At 46.9% G+C, this 22,180-nt stretch overlaps 5 protein-coding genes across 5 annotated transcripts; 3 read left to right on the top strand and 2 right to left on the bottom strand.

Moving 5' to 3' along the window:
• Window positions 1-164: 164 nt before the first annotated feature.
• Window positions 165-8,397, top strand: PtrM4_099840 (uncharacterized protein; the record flags this gene model as incomplete). The annotated part of the gene is made up of 3 exons (XM_066107356.1): window positions 165-2,152; window positions 2,661-4,795; window positions 5,168-8,397. 3 exons carry the CDS (start codon window positions 165-167, stop codon window positions 8,395-8,397), a joined length of 7,353 nt encoding a protein of 2,450 aa, XP_065961805.1.
• Window positions 8,398-9,125: 728 nt separating this feature from the next.
• PtrM4_099830 (uncharacterized protein) lies at window positions 9,126-10,841 on the top strand (the record flags this gene model as incomplete). The annotated part of the gene is made up of 1 exon (XM_066107355.1): window positions 9,126-10,841. The coding sequence occupies one exon, from the start codon at window positions 9,126-9,128 to the stop codon at window positions 10,839-10,841; it is 1,716 nt and encodes a 571-aa protein (XP_065961804.1).
• A 130-nt stretch (window positions 10,842-10,971) lies between these two features.
• PtrM4_099820 (uncharacterized protein) lies at window positions 10,972-13,135 on the top strand (the record flags this gene model as incomplete). The annotated part of the gene is given in 2 exon segments (XM_066107354.1): window positions 10,972-13,110; window positions 13,130-13,135. 2 exon segments carry the CDS (start codon window positions 10,972-10,974, stop codon window positions 13,133-13,135), a joined length of 2,145 nt encoding a protein of 714 aa, XP_065961803.1.
• An 865-nt stretch (window positions 13,136-14,000) lies between these two features.
• On the bottom strand, window positions 14,001-14,765 carry PtrM4_099810 (uncharacterized protein; the record flags this gene model as incomplete). The annotated part of the gene is made up of 1 exon (XM_066107353.1): window positions 14,001-14,765. One exon carries the CDS (start codon window positions 14,763-14,765, stop codon window positions 14,001-14,003), a length of 765 nt encoding a protein of 254 aa, XP_065961802.1.
• A 561-nt stretch (window positions 14,766-15,326) lies between these two features.
• PtrM4_099800 (ComEC, membrane metal-binding protein) lies at window positions 15,327-16,632 on the bottom strand (the record flags this gene model as incomplete). Its single annotated transcript, XM_066107352.1, has 2 exons — window positions 15,327-16,196; window positions 16,306-16,632. The coding sequence occupies 2 exons, from the start codon at window positions 16,630-16,632 to the stop codon at window positions 15,327-15,329; spliced, it is 1,197 nt and encodes a 398-aa protein (XP_065961801.1).
• Between the last annotated feature and the right edge of the window lie 5,548 nt (window positions 16,633-22,180).

Here is a 22,180-nt window from a genome sequence, read left to right as displayed (position 1 = left end):
CACCCTACATCGCAGCATAAATGCTCCACCTGCACGACAAGTGGGAAGCCTTGTATCCATACACTCCCAAAATGCTCAAACTGCAAAGAACCTCACTTTGCTAATAGCAGAGACTGTGAAGTCCTCGCAGCTATAACAAACAAGGAGAACCAATATACAACAGAATGTTAGACAGCATTAAGATTCTCCAAGCGAATCTGAATAAGAGTATCCAGGCTACAGAGTCTACTCTTCAACTAGCTGTCGAACTAAGGGTTGATATAATTGCAGTCCAAGAGCCTTGGCTCACACCAACAAGAAACAACGACTACGCTGATACTAGGTCCACTAGCCACGCAGCATACCTCCAAATTCTCCCACAATCCGAACCAAAACTCCGCCCTAGAGTGCTATTCTATATCTCTAGAACGCTATTAGCAGAAACCCACCTACTAGAAGGTTTTACGTCAGATCCAGACGCTATAGCACTAGTAGTACAGAAAGGAAACCATAAGTTTAATATCTTCAACCTATACAACGAGAGAGGTATAGGAGATATAAAGACTATCCCAAGAGTTCTTCTAAACACAAACACAAGACTACCAGAGTCATCTATTCTACTCCTAGACGCAAATGAGCACCACCCGTGGTGGGACCCACTATGCACATCGACGAGCCCAGGAGCACCCCCATTTGTAGAATGGATAGAAAGCCAAAACCTTAGCCTTCTAAACACACCAGGAACGGGCACTTTCTTTAGGCCACACCTATCAAGAGAATCAGTTTTAGACCTATCCCTAGTTACCCCAGACCTAGCTGACAAAGCTATTGACTGGCAAGTCACTACAGAGACTGGATCTGACCACTACGGCCTACTCTTCTCAATTCGATCAGACACCGACCAAGTAGACAATCCAATAAACCAACGCAAGTTTAACACAAAAAAGGCGGATTGGCCACTTTTTCAAAAAACCCTAAACGAGGCTATTCAAAACAACATCACGCTACAGCACATAAGCGAGATAAACGACCCTAGGAAACAAGATTGCAAGAATCTAATTCTAGAAGAGGACCAGGAGCTTCAAAGCAAACTAGAGGAGATAGGGGAAGCAATTACGCAAGTTATCCAACTAGCAGCTGACAAAGCAATCCCAAAAGTCAAACTAGGTCCTAAACCAAAACCCTGGTGGAACCAGGAGCTTACTAAGCTAAGAAGAGAGCTTACTCACTGCCAAAGAGTCTACACACAACAATTGCAACAATTGTCCATCCAAGAGGCATATCTATTCAAGAAAGACTTCTTAATAGCGCGGAACACCTACGCAAGAGCAATCAAGGATGCCAAGAAGAGACATTGGAATAGCTTTCTAGAACAAGAAACCCCACAGTCTATCTACAAAGCTATGGCATACACAAAGGATCAAAAGGTCGAAAAGATTCCACCTATCCAAGGAGAGATACTAGAGAAAACATTCAAAGGAAAGTGCAAGGCCTTTAGAAAAGCACTTTTCCCTCCTCCTCCAACAGCAGAACTACCAAGCTTTCTAAACTATCAAGAGAGCATTTGGGACTGGCCGCAACTATCAATTTCTGAACTAGAACAAGCCTGTTCTAGTAAAGTTAAAAGTAGTACACCAGGGCCTGACGCTATTACTCAAGATATTATAACCGCTGCATTTAAGTTCAACCCAGAGATCCTCTTCATCGCCTACTCAATCTTGTTTAATTACGGATACCACCCTCGGTGCTGGAAAGCAGCTACAGGAGCAATTCTCAAAAAACCATCCAAACTAGACTACTCTCTCGTTGGAAACGAAAGAGCAGACTACCTAGCAAAAGAAGCAACCAAAGAGGACCCCAGATCAACAACAAAGAGCATTGCCTACCTAGGCACGACAATCAAAAGGATACAACAAACGGAACAACGCCAAGAGTATGAGAAATACAAAGCAAGAGCAACCGCTCTAAACAAAGCTACCTACTCAGCCAAATACCCTCTTAAAATCAGCAAAACCATCCAAATGCCACAGAACACGAAAAGAGTAACCTCTAGCGCCTTCTACTCTCTTAAGCTAGGACACGGATACTTCAACTCCTACCTAAAGAGATTTAAGAAACGAGACTCTAATCGCTGCACCTGCCAAAACATCCAAACGCCAGAACACCTACTACTGTACTGTCATCTATACAAAGACCATCGAAAAACGCTCCTACAAACAATCAAACATCGCCCAGTCACACTACCACTACTACTCCACACTAGTATAGGTATAGAAGCAACCCTAGCTTTTATCACTAGCACCAGAATAGGAACAAGAAAATGGTACCTAGGACAGCCACCAGAAGACCTACAGAGAGACACTGTATAAAACTAAAACCACAACCCTCTCCTTTGCCACAAGAGCCCGCTGATACATCTCTTTCTACTTATCAAACTGCTCTTTAGCACCTGGCAACAAACAGATACAAGCTATCTTTTGTAGAAAAGCCAAAAACCATATTAGCGAACCATACCAGAAAACCATGTAAATTAGAAAAACCAAGATAGAACGGCCTTCGGCCAAAGTCCTACATAGTCTCTGACTGAAAAAGGACTCTAATGGAATAATAATAATAATAATAATAATAATAATAGACTACTCTCTCCCGAAAGCTTATAGAGTAATTACTCTCTTAAACAGCCTAGGGAAGGTACTAGAGAGAATTATCGCCAAAAGACTAGCTAGTCTAGCAGAAACCACAAACCTCCTACACTCCTCACAAATTGGAGGTAGAAACAAGAAATCTGCAATAGACGCCGCTCTCCTCCTAGTAGACCAGATTCAACACAAAAAACAGCAAGGCCAAATTACTTCCACAGTGTTCGTGGACGTCAAAGGAGCTTTTGACCACGTCATACACAACCGATTTCTAGACCGACTTAAGAAACTTGGACTCCCAATTAGCTTAATTTGCTGGGCGAAATCCTTTCTTTCCAACAGGACCCTAAGACTGGCATTCGATAATAAGATTGAAGAATTTAGCAAGATTACAGCAGGCATTCCACAGGGCAGCCCAATATCACCAATCTTCTTTCTTATCTATATCCGAGACCTATTCCCAGCCTTACAAAGCTTTCAACTATCGTATATCGACGACCTATCTCTCACTACGTCATCAACCTCTCTAAAGAAAAATACAAGAGCACTGCAAAAAGAGATAGCTACACTCTTTGCCAAGGGAGAGCAGCTAGACATTATCTTCGACACATCCAAAACAGAGCTAATCCACTTCACCGCTAAGAAGGAGAGGATAGAAAGATCCCTCATACTCCCAAACAACGACCGGATAGAACACAAAGATACTGTCAAGTGGCTAGGTATCTATCTAGACAACCGACTATCATTCAAATCACATGTGTCTATACGTGTAAGCCAAGCCAGACAAGCTTTCTACAGGCTAGGAAGACTAGCGAACATTGAACTCGGCCTATCAACACACGCTATTAGACAACTATACTTAGCATGTGTAACCAGCGTGTCAGACTACGGAGCACAAATATACTGGCAAAACCAACCCTACGCTACAAAGAAACTACAGTCACTACACAACCTGGCTTGTCGAAAAACTCTAGGAGTGTTTAGAACAGCACCAACAGTCCCTACAAGCCTCGAAGCGAGCCTACTACCACCAGCAATTAGGCTTAACTCAACTATCCGGAACTACGCAAGCAGAGCAAACCTGCTAGCCAACACCCATCCAATTGCAAAGGCAATAACTCGGATCCAATCAACTAATCTCCAACGCTCAAAGAAACCAAACCAGCACAGACAGCTACAAACTATTACTAACGCAATTCCTAAAAACAACAAAAGGGACACAGAGCAGACTATCCCATACCGGTTTAGGCCATGGGATACTCTAAACTATACCGTAACAGTCTCTCAAAAATCCAAAGAAGAGGAGGCAAATGCGCACCAAGCCTACATTAAAACAAGGCTAGACAATTACACGACAATATACTCAGACGCCTCGCAAACACAAGAAGGAAAAGGAATAGGAGTTGGGATAGCAGTCTACAACTCAACTCAGCAAGAGATCTACTCAGAAACAGTTAATATCGGACAATACCAGCTAGTCTACAACGGCGAACTAGAAGGGATCACACGAGCATTCGAATACGCAGCAAAGAACGCTACAACCGACCAGGAATTTGAGGTCTACGCAGATAACCAAGCAGCAATCTACAGGCTTAAAAACCTATCAGATAACCCAGGACAGCATTGGCAACTCCGATGTCTAAAAGCGGCAAATACGATCCGACGAAAACAAGCAAACATCCACCTACTCTGGGCACCTGGACACACAGATATAGTTGGAAACGAAAGAGCAGACTACCTAGCAAAAGAAGCAACCAAAGAGGACCCCAGATCAACAACAAAGAGCATTGCCTACCTGGGCACGACAATCAAAAGGATACAACAAACGGAACAACGCCAAGAGTATGAGAAATACAAAGCAAGAGCAACCGCTCTAAACAAAGCTACCTACTCAGCCAAATACCCTCTTAAAATCAGCAAAACCATCCAAATGCCACAGAACACGAAAAGAGTAACCTCTAGCGCCTTCTACTCTCTTAAGCTAGGACACGGATACTTCAACTCCTACCTAAAGAGATTTAAGAAACGAGACTCTAATCGCTGCACCTGCCAAAACATCCAAACGCCAGAACACCTACTACTGTACTGTCATCTATACAAAGACCATCGAAAAACGCTCCTACAAACAATCAAACATCGCCCAGTCACACTACCACTACTACTCCACACTAGTATAGGTATAGAAGCAACCCTAGCTTTTATCACTAGCACCAGAATAGGAACAAGAAAATGGTACCTAGGACAGCCAACAGAAGACCTACAGAGAGACACTGTATAAAACTAAAACCACAACCCTCTCCTTTGCCACAAGAGCCCGCTGCTACATCTCTTTCTACTTATCAAACTGCTCTTTAGCACCTGGCAACAAACAGATACAAGCTATCTTTTGTAGAAAAGCCAAAAACCATATTAGCGAACCATACCAGAAAACCATGTAAATTAGAAAAACCAAGATAGAACGGCCTTCGGCCAAAGTCCTACATAGTCTCTGACTGAAAAAGGACTCTAATGGAATAATAATAATAATAATAATAATAACAAGGCTTTAGCCCCTAAGCCAAAGGTGGACATTAAGTCGTTAGTCCCAAAGCAATGGAGGAAACACCTAGCCCTTTTCGACCCAAAAGAAGCGAGTAGATTGCCTCCCCATCGTCCTGGAATCGACCATGCGATTGAGCTTGAGGAGAAGGATGGAAAGAAGCCCGAGGCCCCTTGGGGACCACTATACAACATGTCGAAAGGAGAACTTTTAGTGCTACGGAAGGAGCTCACATCCTTATTAGACAAGGGCTTTATACGAGCAAGTAACTCCCCTGCTGCATCCCCGATTCTTTTTGCGAAGAAGCCAGGAGGAGGTTTGCGACTTTGCGTTGATTACCGGGCACTGAACGCCCTTACGAAGAAAGATCGGTATCCCCTACCGCTCATTCAAGAGACATTGCACAACGTGGCGAAGGCTAAGTGGTTTACAAAGCTAGACGTTATTGCAGCCTTTCACAAGATTCGAGTTCGAGAGGGAGACGAATGGCTTACAGCCTTCCGCACGCGCTTTGGACTATTCGAATGGCTAGTCACCCCGTTTGGGATGGCTAACTCTCCTAGCACCTTTCAACGGTACATCAACTGGACGCTCCGCGAATATCTAGATGACTTCTGTACAGCGTACCTTGACGATGTCCTCATCTACACAAACGGCTCTCTCCGACAACACCGCGAACAGGTCGATAAGGTGCTCACACGGTTGAAAGAAGCTGGGCTATACGTTGATATCAAGAAGTGCGAGTTCGAAGTTAAGACTACCAAGTATCTTGGCTTTATTATTGAGGCTGGGAAAGGAATTCGCATGGATCCAGAGAAGGTTAAGGCTATTAAGGACTGGGAAGCACCAAGAACCGTTAAGGGAGTACGAAGTTTCCTTGGATTCGCCAACTTCTACAGACGATTTATCCGAAACTTCGGCCAGATTGCTGCCCCTCTCACAAGACTCACGGGTAATGTTACTTTTAGATGGACCGCGGAAGAGCAGAAGGCCTTTAATACGCTAAAGGAAGCCTTTATCTCAGAACCGGTGTTAGCTCAGTTCCAAGCAGATCGTGATACGGTTATGGAGTGTGACTCGTCTGGTTATGTCACCGCCGGAGTATTGTCTCAATACGATGAAAACGGAATACTGCGCCCCTGCGCTTACTTCTCAAGAAAGAACACGCCTGCCGAATGCAACTACGAGATTCACGATAAAGAGCTACTTGCAGTTATTCGAGGACTAGAAGAATGGGACGCTGAACTTCGGTCAGTCGAGAAGTTCAAGGTGGTTACGGATCACAAGAACTTAGAGTACTTTATGAAGCCACGAATGTTGAACGAGAGACAGGTCCGATGGTCGCTTATCCTAGGCAGATACAACATGGAGATTCTCTACAGACCGGGCAAGCAGAATATCCGAGCAGATGCACTATCCCGACGAGAGCAGGACCTGCCTGCAGACGCCAACGACGACCGATTGCGAGGAAGGCTTATACAAGTCCTGAAGCCCACCACGTCATATTACGAGGAAGCGGACAAAGCGACAGGCACTATAGCGATGTCCACGAGAATCCGCGCCCTACTTGCCGCAACTCAAGAGAATGACCAGGAAGATGCACCGCGCCAACACGACATTGAGAACCTCTGGATTCAGTCAGTGGAAAAGGATCCAGTATATCAGGAAGCACGCGAAGCAGTAGAGAGCCAACAAAGGAGATTTCCCGCTGCTCTCCAGATCAAATGTTCGATTGCAGAATGCAAAATCAAGGACCAGATACTTTATTTCCGAAACCGGAAATGGGTACCTAACTACGAACCCCTGCGAACTTCTATTATCGAGCGGATTCATGGTTCTGTAGCAACAGGGCATCCTGGTAGAGAGATCACGTACAAGATGGTTGCAAGAGACTTCTTCTGGCCAGGGATGTCTAACGATATCCGACGATACATACGGAACTGCGACACGTGTGGACGAACGAAACCATGGAGAGATGGCTTACAAGGCCTACTGAAACCTTTGCCAGTACCAGAGCAAATCTGGAAAGAGATTTCAATCGACTTTATCGACGGGTTACCAGAAAGCGATGGTAAAAAGAGCCTAATGGCTGTTACCGATCGCCTAAGCAAGGACGTAGTGTTTATACCGCTAGCTAACACTGAGACCGAAACAGTTGTTCAAGCGTTCATCACATATGTAGTCGCATATCACTGGATTCCAGATGCGATCACATCAGATCGGGGCACTCAGTTCGTTAGCGTATTCTGGCGAAGGCTTTGCGAGATTCTTAGGATTAATCGGCGGATATCTACAGCTTTTCACCCTCAAACCGACGGAGCCACGGAAAGGATGAACAGCACTTGGGAGACATACATGAAGGCCTTCGTTAATTGGGCTCAAGACAATTGGGCACCTCTGTGCCCGTTGGCGCAGATCGCGATTAAAGGAAGGGATGCAACAACGACGAAAGTATCTCCGTTTTTCCTTCAGCATGGTTACAACATCGACCCTCTACAGCTAGAGATCCCTATAGGTGCCGATCGACGGAGATACAACGCACATGAGAAATCTGACCGAGAGAAGGCTGAATCGATCGTTACCAAACTACGCGAACTCCTAGAGATGGCCCAGGCATCCATGGCACAGGCACAGCAAGAACAAGAACGACAGGCAAACGGAAATCGTCGAGAAGCACCACAGCTACGCGTTGGCGACAAAGTATGGGTACAGTTAGGAAAACAGTTTGCCACTGGCCGGAGATCAAAGAAACTCGACTGGAGAAGCGCGAAATACACGGTAATCGAAGTAATCGACACCCACACGGTCCGCCTTAATACACCTCCAGGACCTCACAATGTCTTCCACGTTGACCGGTTAAGACTGGCATCATCAGACCCCTTACCGAGCCAGTCAAGGGACGATGACCAACCACTACCGATCCAGGTAGACACTGATGGTGCAGACATGTGGGAAGTTGAAGATATCCTAGCAGAGATCTGTCGGCGGCGCGGACGTGGAATGAAATGGTGGTACGAAGTGAAGTGGAAGGGTTACCATCTGCCAACAATGGAGCCTAAGGAGAATTTGGAGAACACTGAAGCGAAGATTCGATGGGAACAGTTCACGGAACCTTATCGAGACCCTAGAACAAGACTGCTTCCCGCAGGATTCCGTCGTGGCTCAAACGAGATCCATCCAGACCACAGTCCGCAACAATCAATTAAGTGGGTCCTAGAAGGTTCAGATTGGATTGATTGATTACCGCTTTAAGCCTAGTAGTTACCTATAGGAGTTTAAGCCCTACCTAGATAGGTAAGTGGGTCTAGGAGAGTGACCGGATTGAATTGATTGTTGCGGAGTCTAATCCAGACGCTAGAGAGAGAGAGGAGGGGGGTAATGTAACGGGCTAGAGCCCAGATGCTATGGTGATCCTCGGTGGAACCTTCGGAGCTTCCTCGGCACTTTAGATGCTTCGAGAAGCTACGTGAACAACGAGCCAAACGTATATAGATATCGTTGCACTGCAGATAGCTTTCTTCTTCATCGAATACAATCCTGTTACCAGGCACCGGCATACTTTGCGCAGCCCCTAACCCAGGGCGCTCAATGGTACGTTATAATATACCATTTTTTTGTTAGTGCTGAGAAGTACGCGTATGGCGGGTATATACTAGAACCAGGGGTTTATCCCATTAAACTTCAGGAGTACATCCCATTTTTAGTCTATAGTCGAAATTACTCCAAATTTAGACATATAACTCAGCATACGTAGACGCACAATCTGACGAATTTACAGCGCAGCAGACTATGTGGTTCAGGAGCTTAGGGTTTGGTGTTCTTGGTTAGGGTTACGCGTCTGGGGGTCAGGAGGTCGCGAGGCTCGGCACCCCGCCGCGCGCGCGCCGCCGGAGTAAGCACCGAGAGAGCGATCAACAGCGCGTGTATATAAGAAGCCGAGTAGAACAGGTAGGCGTCGATATTTCAACATGTCTAAACCTAGCATCGAGTGCCAGTATTTCGAGCATGTGCCTGAGCACAGCGTAGCGGCATGCAGAGAGTGCAGATATGCAGTATGGCCAGATCAGATTGAGGGCCATCTACAGAAGCAGCATAAGGTTAGTTACAAGGAGGCTGAGGCAGTTGGACAGCAGGTTCGCAGCTGGGCTGGGTTAGTCCAGTACCCTAGTGAGCTCGAGGTGCCGACTGGTGCTCCAAAGCCTGTGCGGCAATTGCCAGTGTATACAGACGGGATGTTATGCCAATTTGACTCCAGCTGCTGCTATTATGTAGCAAGAAGTAAGGAGGCTATACGAAAGCATTGGCGTAAGGACCATCAAGGATGGTCAGCAGGGAAGAAGCGAGGGCGGCCAAGTCGAACCAGGCAGAAGAGCGTGCAGGCACATATGGATAAGGGGTACCGGCTGGTCCATTGCCAGCGATTATTCAGCAGCCGGCATGGATCGCAGTACTTTGAGGTCCAGGCACCCAGCCAGGATGGAGAAGGCCCCGAAATCGTGCCCGTAGACGGGGCAGCAGCATGGGCGCGAGTGGGCGAGCAGATGGCCAAGGCGTGGGCAGACATCGAGAAGCGGGCGCAGACGACGATCCAGGAGGGCGAGCGCGACGAGGTGAACCCATGGCTGGAGCGGACGCAGTGGTTGCCGTACCTAGTGGGCATGGAGAGGCCGGATTTGTTAGCGTGCATCGAGGAGCCCGTGGCAGAGCCAGATGCCAGGCAGGAGCAGCAGGCCGAGCCGGTGGAAGCAGCGATTTGGGCAGCCATGGATGGATTGGCGCGGTTCAGCCAGGCATCCATTATTGACCGGATTGGCGTGTTTATACGGTTGGAGGCAATTCGCACAGAGATGCACCAAACCCGGTTCCAGCCGTTACAGCCGTATATGGACAAGAACGCCATTGTCAAGCACACACGACCGTGGCAGCAGATGTTAATGTTTTTTGCACGCACACAGAAAGAGCACGGGTGGAAGAGCCCCAAGTATCGGTTTACGCGCCGGCAGCGAGAGGCATGGGAGGTGTTAATCGAACAGGCAAAGCGGAGCATAGAGGGAGACGAAGAAGATGAAGCCGAGGATATGGACGAAGAGAGAGAAGAGCTGGACGAGGAGATGATGGACGACATAGACGAGGCGATAGAGGTAGCTGAGGAAGAGCCAGGTCAGGGAGAAGGCCCCGAGCCTAAGAAGTTGTCTAAGATACAGAAAGCGTGTTTGGAGTTTTGCATTGCATTACTTAACCACCGCATCACCCGTAGAGAGTATGACAGCCCGCTGGTGTGCGCGTTGGCGGTGCTGGGCGTCAAGGAGGACGGATGGAAGGGGCCGGAGCAGTACCCGCCGATATTATCGGCGGTGATCAAGATCGCTCGGTTTATGGTCGTGCAGAAGGGACTAGAAATGTCAGGGCCCGAGGAGGATAGCGGCGATGAGACAGACGACGACTTAGATGACAGCGCGTACGAGAGCGGGCCAAGCCAGCGACGGCGTCCCAAGGGGTGTTTGCAGTTAGTGCAGAAGATGATGGACCGGTTCATGGTGCGCGGCAGCCATAGCCCCATGCAGTGGATGTTGGATTTGCGGACGTATGGATTGAAGATCCATTACAACACTACAACCCGCGGGCATGTAGAGTGGACGAACGGCGACGAGCAGACTCCGCAACAATCAATCGGATCGGCATGATTGATTCCTATCTAGGTTAAAGGCTGCCTAATAAAGTAACTCTTTAACCTATATAGGAATCAATCATGTCGATCGATTGATTGTTGCGGAGTCTGGCGACGAGCTGCTGTACAAAGAGCTGCATTTTAGCATGGCGCAGTTCCGCGGCATGGTACATGGGCTGGCTAGCGAGAGCCGGCGATTATTAACAGAGGAGTTAATGTTTAGCAGCAAGGCAGCGCCGGTGCCGGCAGTGCCATGGGAGAGCATACGTGACAACCCAACCGACGAGCGGCCAGGATGGAACTTTTTGAAGGATCATCGCACAAACATGCCCGTCAACGGCGAGAGGTGGTTATTTGAGCGGGTAGGCGAGAGCGCCAGCATCCGGAGTCGGTTCATGAAGCCCGGGACGCAGTCAGGGGTAGACCGACAGGCAATAGAGCGATACATGGACCGGGTGGTAGAATTTCGCGAGAAGCTGGCGGTGTTAATGCATATAACGGGTGGGCAGCCAGCGCGAGGGCCAGAGCTACTGAGCGTACGGCATAGCAACACAGTGCAAGGGGGGCATCGCAATATATTCATCGAGGACGGCATGGTGGTGTTTGTGACACGGTACCACAAGGGATACAAAGTCAGCGGCGACGTCAAGATTATCCATCGATATTTGCCGCGCGAGGTGGGCGAGCTGGTAGTGTGGTATATGTGGCTGGTGTTGCCGTTCCAGCAGCGGCTCGAGGCGTTGGTGTGGGAGAAGGAGGCAGTTTCGTCGCATATGTGGCCAGCAGACCCCAGCGGCCGCAAGTGGACGACCGATCGGCTGCGGGAGGCGTTGAAGCGCGAGAGCCGGATCGCGATGGGCCAGGAGTGGACGTTTGCCGGGTACCGGGAGATGGCGATTGGCATCAGCCGGCGGTTTTTGCGTGGATCGACAGCGTTCCAGGCAGATGAGGGCGAGGAGAATAAGGAGTGGGCTGAGGAGCAGGCAGGAGATTCGATTGCCGACGAGCAGGCGGGCCATACGTCGCACGTGGCGGGACTGGTATACGCGCGAGGGATCATGGAGCAGTCAGGGGCCGTGGCGGATAGGCGGCAGCAGTTCCGGGCATCGAGCACGGATTGGCATAGATTTTTGGGCTTCCAGGCAGGCTTGGACGACCAGAGAAGAAGCAGCAAGCGGAAGAGAGCGCCGTTTGAGAGCGAGGCAGACGAGGCAAGGGTGGATCGGTGGCAGCGGCTGAGGAAGATGGACGCGAGAGCGCAGCTGAAGCGCATGATGGGCGAGGAGGCCAAGTTCCGGGGGGTGCAGGAGGCAGCGATCAAAGCCATCACAGCAGGCGAGAGTCCCGTAGTAGCGGTGATGCCGACGGGGGCAGGCAAGAGCTTGTTGTTCATGTTGCCGGCGTGGGCAGAGCAGGGCGGCACGACGGTGGTGGTAGTGCCGTTGATCGCGTTGCGTGGCGACATGGCACAGCGGTGCAAGAAGCTAGGGATATCGTGCGTAGAGTGGCAGAGTCGGCGTCCGCCAGACGCAGCAGCGGTGGTGTTAGTGACGCCCGAGTCGGCAGTTGGAGAGGAATTTGCAACGTTTTTAAACCGGCTACGAGCGACGCGGCAGCTAGATCGGATTATTATCGACGAGTGCCATATCGTGTTAAACCGGCAGTACACGTTCCGCAAGCAGATGCAGCAGCTAGGTAAGCTAGTGGCTGTAGAGACGCAGATGGTCATGTTAACAGCAACGTTGCCACCCAGCGAGGAGGACGAGTTATTCCGGCGAATGCATTTTGAGCGTGGGCAGGTAAGAATGTTTAGGGCACCAACAGCACGGAGCAACATAGCGTACCGGGTGGTAAGGGTAGAGAAGGAGAGGAAGAGACAGGAGGTAGAGGCAACGGTGTTGGCGATGGTACAGCAGAAGGTCCGAAAGTATAAGAGCGGCAAGATTGTAGTGTACGGCAACTCAGTGCCAAAGGTCAAGGGGTTAGCCGAGAAGCTCAAGTGCCATGCGTATCATCACCACGCGGTTGGCAAGGCAAGCATGTTGGAGGAGTTCATGGGCGGCAAGCAGCGGGTGATTGTGGCAACCAGCGCGTTGGGCATGGGAGTGGACGTGCCCGATATCCGGTGCATTGTCCACATGGATTGGCCGTTTAGCGTGTTGGATTACGCGCAGGAGAGCGGGCGAGCCGGGCGAGACGGGGAGCGGAGCGAGGCCATCATGATGGTGCAGGACGGCGAGCAGCGAGCGGCGGATGACAAGCAGGGGGAGGCGGAGCAGCGGTTGGTGCGAGCATACGTCGAAGGCATAGACGAGGCGGCGACATGTAGACGGGTAATGTTGGACGGGTATTTAGACAGGCGCGAGGCCGAGCGAGCTCGGTGCGAGGAGGGAGAGGAGAGGTGTGACGTATGCATGAGAGCCGACGGGGAGGAGATGGAGGAGGAGGAGATGGAGGAGGAGGAGATGGAGGAGGATGGAGGAGGAGATGGAGGAGGAGATGGAAGAGATGGAGGAGGTGGAGGAGGTGGAGGAGGTGGAGGAGATGGAGGTGGTGGAGGTGGCCGAGGGCGGCAGCAGCAACGAAGAAGAGGCGGAGACATTGGAGAGGGAGCAAGAAGAGGCGCGGCAGGCGTTTAATCAGCAGCAACGAGAGCAAGGCGGCCCGCGACAGAGATTGATACAGCAGCGGCAGCAGGAGTTCGCCGACGTCGAGTGGCTGCGTAGGCAGCTGGCGCAATGGATAAACCGGTGTGGGTTATGCGAGGCGGTAGGGCAAGGATCGAGCGCACACGACGTACGGCAATGTTGGCGACAGGAGAGCCAGCGGATCAAGGAGTCGATTAAGAGGATGGAAGAGACAATTAAGTTTGAGCGTTATTCGGGCTGTTTTTGGTGTGGAGTGCCGCAGGAGATATGCAATCGGTGGGAAAGGAATAGTTTTGGGCGATATCAGAGAGTCCAAGACGGGGATTGCCAGTATAGAGGGGTATTAATAGGCGGGTTATTAAGTATAGCATTAGGGCGGAGCGAGGTAGGAAACCGATGGACGGCGCGGTTAGAGGAGTTCGGGGTTAGTAATTCAGGAGCAGGGCCGACGTTGTTTGAGTTTTTAGGAAAAAAGCGATTGTTAGAGACGGTTGAGAGCAATAACTTAGCAGGAGAGTTTTGTTGGATTACAAGATTAATAGGCGAGTAGAGGAAATATAGAGAGTTGTAACGTTGACGAGGGTAGCTCCAACAGCTCGAGTAGGTCGGATAGTGTAAGCAGCGATAAAGGCAAGAGCAGCAAGATCAGCGAGAGCGTAGGCAGGGTTAGCAGCAAGAGAGATAGCAGCAACAGTGACGATAGTAGCAGCAGTAAGAGTAGCGACGAAGGCGAGGGCAGCGAGAGCAGTGATCAAGGCGAGAGCAGCGAGAGTAGTGACGAAGGCGAGGGTAGTAAAGATATTAGAGGTAGCGAAAGCAGCGGCAACAGCGAGAGCAATGAGAGCAACGACAAAGACGAGGGCAGAGAAGGTAACGAGAGCGGCGAGAGCAGTAAGAGCGCAGGCAGCGTTGGTAGCGAGAGCAATAGCTGCAACAGTGGCGATAGTGGCGATAGCGAGGGCAGCGACGACGGCGAGGATGGCGAGGATGGCGAGGATGGCGAGGACAGCGAGGGCAACTTGATGGCAGGTAGCGAAAGCAGTAATAGCAGCTTGAGCAGGGAGGAAAAGCGAGGGTCGTGACGACGGCGAGAGTAGCTCCGATAGCGAGAGCAGCAAGAGCGAGAGCAGCAAGAGCGGCAAGAGCAACGAGAGCGAGGCAGGCGAGGCAGGCGAGAGCAACGAGATGGCAAGTAGCGAGAGCGAGGCAGGCGAGGCAGGCGAGAGCAACGAGATGGCAAGTAGCGAGAGCGTAGGGAGCGAGAGAGGCGAGAGAAATAAGAGCAGCGACATGATAGGTAGCGTTGGCAGCGAGAGCATCGAGAGCCGCGCATATAGCGAGAGTAACGAGAACAGAGCGAGTAGCGAGAGCAGCGACGACGGTAAGGACAGCGAGAGCAGGAGCCGCAGCGGCGAAAGGAGTTGTAGAAGCCGTAGCAGCGGTAGGAAGTGAGAAGCAGCGAGAGTAGCGCGAGCAGTGGGGGGACAGCAGGGACAGCGAGAGCAGTAGGGAAAGCAAGAGCAGGGGCAGAAGTAGTTATAGCGGCCGCAGGCGTAGTAGGAGCGGTGGGGAGTGAGGAGCAGAAGCGAGGATATCGATAGCAGCGAGAGCAGCGAGGACGGCGGGGATAGTAGGGATAGCGGGATCAGCTGTGAGAGAAGCGAGGATAGCGAGAGTAGGAAAGCAGGAGCCGCAGGCGCGATAGAAGTAAGAGTAGCAAGAGCAGTAAGAGCAGGATGTGTAGCCGCGAGGATAGAGGCAATTAAGGTAATTAAGGTGATTGCGATGATTGCGAGGACAGTAAGAGCAACAAGGGCAGCGCAAGAAAGGGCGAACGGCAAGGGAATTAACTATTAAGTTAATTGTAGCGATTGCAAGGACAGCGGGAACAGCGAGGATAGTAAGGGCAGTAAGGGTAGAAAGGACAGCGGAAGCAGCGAGGACAACGAGGACAGCGAGGATTGTAAGGACAGCGGAAGCAGCGAGGACAACGAGGACAGCGAGGATTGTAGGACAGCGAGGATTGTAAGGACAGCGGAAGCAGCGAGGATAATGAGGACAGCGAGGATAGTAAGAACAGCGAGGATAGTAAGGACAGTAAGAGTAGCGAGGATAGCGAAAGTAGGAGAGTAGCAGTAGCAATAGCAGTAGCCGGAGGTGTATATAAGCTGTAAGAGGTAAGAGGTAGAAGTAAGGATATTATAAGCAGCAAGGATAGCAGGGGCAGAAGCGGCAACAGGTGCAGGGGTAGTAGGAGTAGTAATAAGAATATTAAGAGCAGTGCAAGTTACAAGGACAAGGGACAAAGTAAGGACAGTAGAGATAGTAAGAGTATCAGGAGCAGCGAGAACAGAAGCCGTAGGATTGATAGCGAAGATATTAAGAGCAGCAAGGAAAGCGAAAGTAGCGAGGGTAGTAAGAGCAGCGACAAGAGGAGCGGTAGCGGCCGCCGAAACCGCAGTTACCGCAGGTGGAGGAGGCGTAGGAGGTAAGGGGCAGAAGAGAGCAGTAGAGACAGCGGGAACAGCGGGGAAAGCGAGAGCAGCAAGAAGGACGGGGATAGTAGAGATAGAGGAAGTGGCGAGAGCAGAAGCAGTAATAGGGAGGATTGCGGAATGCGGAGGAGTAAGAGCGGTAGGAGTAAGAGTAGCAAGAGCAGGACGTAGAAGTAAGAGCCGTAGGAGCAGGAGCAGTAAGAATAGCAGGAGTAGCAAGGGTAGGAGCTTTAAAGGCGGCAGCAACGAGGGTGTTACAAGCAGCGAAAATAATAGGAGCAGGGAGAGTGGTCGCAGTAAGGATAGCGATAGAAGCGAGGTTGGCGACAGCAGGGACAGTAGTAGTAGCAAGAATAGCGAGAGTAGCGAGAGCAATAGCAGTGAGAGCTAGAGCATTAAGAGTAGCAGCAATAAGAGCAGTAACCGTAGGAGTAGGCGCATTAAGAGTAAAAGCTGCAGGAGTAAGAGCAGTAAGGGCGGAAATAGTAGGAGCGTAATTAGCGAGAGCAGGAGCAGCGAGGACAGCAGGAGCAGCTGGAATGGCGAGAGCAGCAAGGACGGAGTGGATAGCAAGAATAGGAAGCGTAGGGGCCGCAGTGGCGATATTTGTAGAAGCGGCAGTAAACACAGGTGTAGTAGTAGCCGTAGGAGTAATAACGAGCATGTTAAAAGCAGCAAGGACGGCAGGAACAGCGGGAGTTGCAATAGTAGAACCCGTAACCGTAATTGAATAGACAGTAAGAGTGATAGTCGCGATAGAAGGAAAAGTTACAAGAATAGCAGCCGTAGCCGTGGTAGAAGCAAGAGTAATTATAATAGAGGCAAAGATAGTAACAGTAGTAAGAGTAATAAGCACAGTAAGGGTATAGTAAGAGCAAAAGTTTAAAGAAGAGTTATTTATGTTAAAAATAAGTATGCAGGTATAAAGCAAAGAAAAGAAAGATTCGAAAAGAGAGAGTATAAAGTTGGTGAGATTCATAATCGATAGATGAGGTAGGTAAAACAGGTATAGTTTGTAGTATATATTAGATAGTGTTTAAGAAAGAAATCAAGCATAGAATTAAGTAGGATTTAAGGATTAGGATTGTAGTAGAAGACAGAGCAAGTTATTAGGAATACATTAATAAGAAGATAGAAGAAAAGATTAAGTTTATATAAAAGTAGAGTCATAAGAAGAAGATATAAATAAAAAAGATATAAGAGATTATGTTTCAATAATATTAAAAAGAGATGTTAGAAAAGAAAGAAGAATAAAAGAAACCCGATATAATTTAAGAGGAGTATAGTAAAGGGAATAGAAGATAGGTAGAAGAAGAAAGAGAGAGAAAGATAAGGAAGTTTATAGAGAAGGACATAAGAAGCAAAAGATAAAGAGAAAGAAGGAGAAGTAAAGAAAATAGAAAGAGAAGTAAAGAAAAATATAGAGCAAGTAAAGAGAGAGTAGCAAGAACAGCAGTAGTAATAAGGATAAGGATAGAGTTAAGGTACAGTACAATAATGCATAGTGGGTATTTAAGCAACAGTAGTAAGACGAGGCAGGCCGTGTTGGACGTGCATACAGTAGGTAGAGTTTAAGTTTACCGACGCAGAATAGTGATAGAGGTATATAGGGTAGTAGATAATGCGATGCGGTATATAGACGGCGGTAGGCGAAGGACAGAGCCGACACAATATACAACAGTATTAGAGAACTAAGAGGTAGTAGGCAAAGGAGATAGTTGAAGAAGTATTTAGGTTGTGTTTAGTATAGCGAATGGTATAACGTGTGTATACAAGCAATAAGAAGATAATAGATACGGAGGAGATTAGACAGCAGATATAAAAGATTGTTAGTTTCGAGGGTATTTATAGCAAGGTTGGGCAATTAGGATAGTAGGGGAATAGATAGGGAATATGCGAAGGGCGGGTGATAAGCAAAGCGAGGACAAAATAGGGAGATGTTAGTGACGGGGAGGAGAAATACAAAAGAAGCAGTTAAGATTGTGTTAGAGTAGATTTGTATAAGGGTTATTCGTTATGTATTTAGTAGGGAGTTAGGCAGGAGAAATGTAAGGGGTAGGAGAGGAATTGTTCGGGGCAGTATTGGATAGTACGAGACGCAAATTGATAGTGTAACAGAGTATTAATAGGGGGTTAATAGAGGAAGAGGTAGGGTAGAGGGAGGTAAGAGAGTAGTGGAGGGCGCGGTTAAAGGGGTTAGGGGTAGAGAGAGGAAGGGTCAGGAGAGGAAGGGTCAGGGAGGGTAGAGAGGATCGAGGGTAGAGAGGGATCAGGGAGGGTAGAGAGGATCAGGGAGGGTAAAGAGGGTTAGGTATTATAGTATAAGAAGATAACTAGAGAAAGTAAGTAAAAAGAGTTAAGAATAATAAAGTGGATAGTAAATAATATATAGGGGGGTTTTAGAGAGGAGGAAATATAAGAGAGTTTACTAAAATAAAAAGAGGGGTTTCAGAGTAGGCAGAAGCGTAAAGCAAGAGCATAGGGCAGAGGAAAAGAGGAAAAGAGGTAGAGTTTAAAGAAGGCCGCCGGTTGCGGTAAGGAAGATGCAAAGGCGAGAGTAGTAGAAGAGAATATAAGAGAGGATTATATGTTAGGGGTAAATAGGTAAGAGGGGGCGGGATTTAGGGGCGCAAAAGGAGGGTAGAGAAAGAAAATACAAGAGAGGTAGAGGTAAAGGGTTAGAAAGAGAGTTAGAATAGAATTTTTATAAGATAAGGTAGGTTTAGAGGACGCAGAGTTGTAGAGCGAAGTAGAGGGTAGGGTGTAAGAGTAGAGAGTAAGGAGTTAAAAGAAGTTAGATAGGGCGTATAAGTAGTAACACCCCGTTTTTAGGGTTAAGAAGTATTTAGGAGGAGAAAGGGAGAAGTAGGAAAAGAAGAGGGAGAGTAAGAGTAAGCCGTAAGGTGTCACAAAGAGGGTAGAGTAAGAGTAGAGGAGAGAGTAGAGGGGGTGGTGGGTGGACCCGTAAGGTGTTACAAAAAGGGTGGAGTAAGAGTAGTTATTGTAGGATTAATTAGGTTATAGGAACGCAGGCGGTGGAGTGAGTTCCGGGGCGCAGTACAGCAAGTCAGACGGGGCAGATAGGACAGACAAGGAGGCGAAACAAGTAGTAAGGGGGAAGAGGAGGTTTCACAAGTAGGTAGGCGAAGAGAGGGTTTCATAGGTAAGTAGGATATAAAGAGAAAGGGGAGTGTTAGGAAGAGATAAGTAAGGTATTATAAAGAAGAGGAGTATGTGTTATAAGGGTAGATAGTAGCGTGTAAAGAGTAGAGTAAAGAGTAGAGTAAAGAGTAGATAGTAGAGAGTGTAGGAAGTTAAGAAGGAGTAGAAGTGGTAAAGGAAGAGAGGGAGTAGGTAATAAAAACGGTAAGAGAGTAAAACGCAGAAGGAAAAGTAAAGAAAGTAGGTAAGTAAAGAGAAGTAGTAGGTAGTAGAAGAAGAGAAGTAGAGAAATAAAGAAAGGTTACAGGGTTAGGGAGAGTAAGAAGGGTAAGGGAGTAGGGATAATAGAAGAGGATAGAAGAGATAGTAAAAGAGAAAAAAGAGAAGAGAATATAAGAAGAGAGAAAGAGTGAAGAAGAGAGAGATGATAGTTAATATAATATAGAAAAGTAAGAAAATAGATATAAGAGAATAGAATAGTAATAAAGAGTAAGAGTAAGAGCAGAAGTAAAGGAAAGGAAGAGAGAGAAAAAGGAAAATGAGAAGTAGAAGTGAAGAAGAAAGAGAGCAAGAAAGAGAGCAAGAGTAAAGAAAGGGTAAGAGTAGAAGTAGAAGTAGTGAAAGCGGTAAGAGAGAGTAAAGTAGGTAGTAGTAGAAGAAAGAAGTATAGAAAGGAAGTAAAGAGGAGTAGTAGGTAGTAGAAAAAGAGAAGTAGAGTGAGTAAAGAAAGTCGGAGAAGAAAGAGAAAAAGGGTGAGAAGAGGTAATGAGTAAGGAGTAGGAAGAGAAAGGTTAGAGAGTAGAGTTAAAAGTAAAAATTCGAAAGGGTTAGTAGAAGGAGAGAAAAAGGAAGGAGTAGGGAGTGAGGTAAGTAGGAGAGAAAGAGGTAGAAAGAAGAGGAAATAGGGAAAGTAAAGTAGATCAAGAGAGAGGAAAGGGAAGTTAGAGGAGTAAAAGAAGTTGAGAGAGGAAAAGAGGGGAGGTGTAGTAGTAGAGGGAGAGGGTAAGGAGAGATTGAGGGTAAGGAGAGATTGAGGGTAAGGGAGAGAGAGGGTAAGGGAGAGTGAGGGTAAGGGATTTTAGGGAGAGGAAATACAAGAGAGTTTAATAGAAAGCAAGAAAGAGGGGATTGAGAGTAGGCGGAAGGGCGAAGGGAGAGGGTAGGGCAGAGGAAAAGAGGTTAAGTTTCAAGAAGCCGCCCGTTGCGGTAATAATAATACAAAAGCGAGAGTAGTAGAAAAGAATATAAGAGAATATTATATTTTAGAGGTAGATAGATAAGAGAGGGCGCGGAGTTGTAGACGCAAAATAATAGTAGAGAAAGAAAATACAAGAGAGATCGAGGTAAAGGCAAAGAAAGAGAGTAAGAAGAGGAGTTTTATCAAGGTAAGATAGATTAAGGGGGCGCAGAGGGTAAATTGTAAGAGTAGAGAGTAGAGAAAGAAGAGAGAGAGAGTAAGAGTAAGCTGTAAGGTATCACAAAAAGGGTAGAGGAGAGGGTAGAGTAGAGAGAAGAAGTTTAACAAGTATAAGATAAAAGAAAGAAGAAATATAAAAGTAGAGAGAAGTAAAGAAGAAGAAGAGAATCGAAGAAGTATAGGAGGATAGAAAGAAAAGAAGGAGGTAAACGAAAGAGAAAATAAATAAGAAGAGTATAAAAGAAGATAGTTAGAAATTAAGACGAAGTAGATAAGGAAAGAGGTATATTAGAAGAAGAAAGGATAAAGAGAAAAGAGAGGAAAGAAAAGTAGATTATTAAAAGAGAAAGAAGAAGGTAAGAGTAGAAGTAAGCGTAAAAGTAAGAGGAAAGAGAAAGAGAGTAAGAGTACGAGTAGGAGTAAAGGTAGTAATAATAGTATTAGTGAGTGTAAGAGTAAAGGGAATAATAAGAATAAGAGTAACGGTGATAAGGAGGGAGAAATAGAAGAGAAAAATAAAAAAAGTATTATAAAGCGGTAAGAAAAGAAGAAGAAAATAAAGACAAAGGGAGAAATGTAAAAAGTAGAAAGAAGAGAAAGAGAGTTAGAAAGTAGAAAGTAAGAATAGAAAAGTAGTGATTAGAGAGTAAGGAGAAGGAGTAGAAGTGCAGTATGTATAAAGAATAAATTAAGGAGAAGATAGTAGAGAAAAAGATTAGAGGAAAGAAAGGTAAAAGTGAAAAAGGTAGAAAGAGGAAAGTAGAGTAAAGAAGATAAAGAAGAGTAAGAAAGGGACAGTAGAGAAAAGAATAGGAAGAGGTAATAGGTAGAAAGTAGAAAGAAGATAATAGTAGAAAAGAAAAGAGAGAAATAGGTAGAAGAGTAGAGAGAAGAAGTTTAATAAGTAGAAGATAAAAGGGAGAAGAAATATAAGAGTAGGGGAGAGTAAAAAAAACAGAGTTAAGGAAGAGGAAATAAGAAGAGTATAAAAGAAGATGGTATGAAGTAGAGATAAAGTAGAGAAGAGGAGAAGAAAATTAGGAGAAGAAAAGATCGAGGGGTAAGAGAGGGAGAAGAAGATAAGAAGAATAGAGAGAGAGATAAGATTGTAAGTAAGAAAAAGAATAGAGGTAATAGTGAGAGTAGAGGTATTAAGAATAGTATTAGTTAGTATAATAGAAAGGGTAATAGAGATGGAGAAATAGAAGTAGAAGAGAAGAAGAAAAAAGGAAATTAGAGGAGAAAGAGGTAAAAAAAGGATAAGGAAAGAGAAAAAAAGGAGATGAGAGATAAGAGAAGTAGAGAGAGTAGAAGAAAAGAAAGAGAAAAAGAGGAAGTGAAAGAGAGGAGGAGAGAAAGTGAAAGAGAAGAGGGGAGAAAGAGAAGAGAAGAAATAAAGAGAATAAAGGGAAAGTAGAGAGTGAAAGGGTAGAAGAGTAGAAAAGAAGAGTTTATAGAGTAAAAGAGAAGAAGTAAAGAAAGTAAAGAGTGAAGGGATAGAAGAAGAAGAGTAGGGAATTAAAATGAAAAGGTAGGAGAGAAGAAGTAGAAAGTAAAGAAAATAAGAATAGGAGGTATAGAGAGTAGAATTGGAGAGTAGAAGAAAGAGGGAAGTTAGAGGAGAGTTAGAAGT

The sequence above is a fragment of the Pyrenophora tritici-repentis genome, chromosome 5 (genome assembly GCF_003171515.1).
Source record: "Pyrenophora tritici-repentis strain M4 chromosome 5, whole genome shotgun sequence".
NCBI lineage: Eukaryota > Fungi > Ascomycota > Dothideomycetes > Pleosporales > Pleosporaceae > Pyrenophora > Pyrenophora tritici-repentis.
Note: the sequence above shows the minus strand (reverse complement) of the source record. Positions and strands in the feature narration are given on the sequence as shown.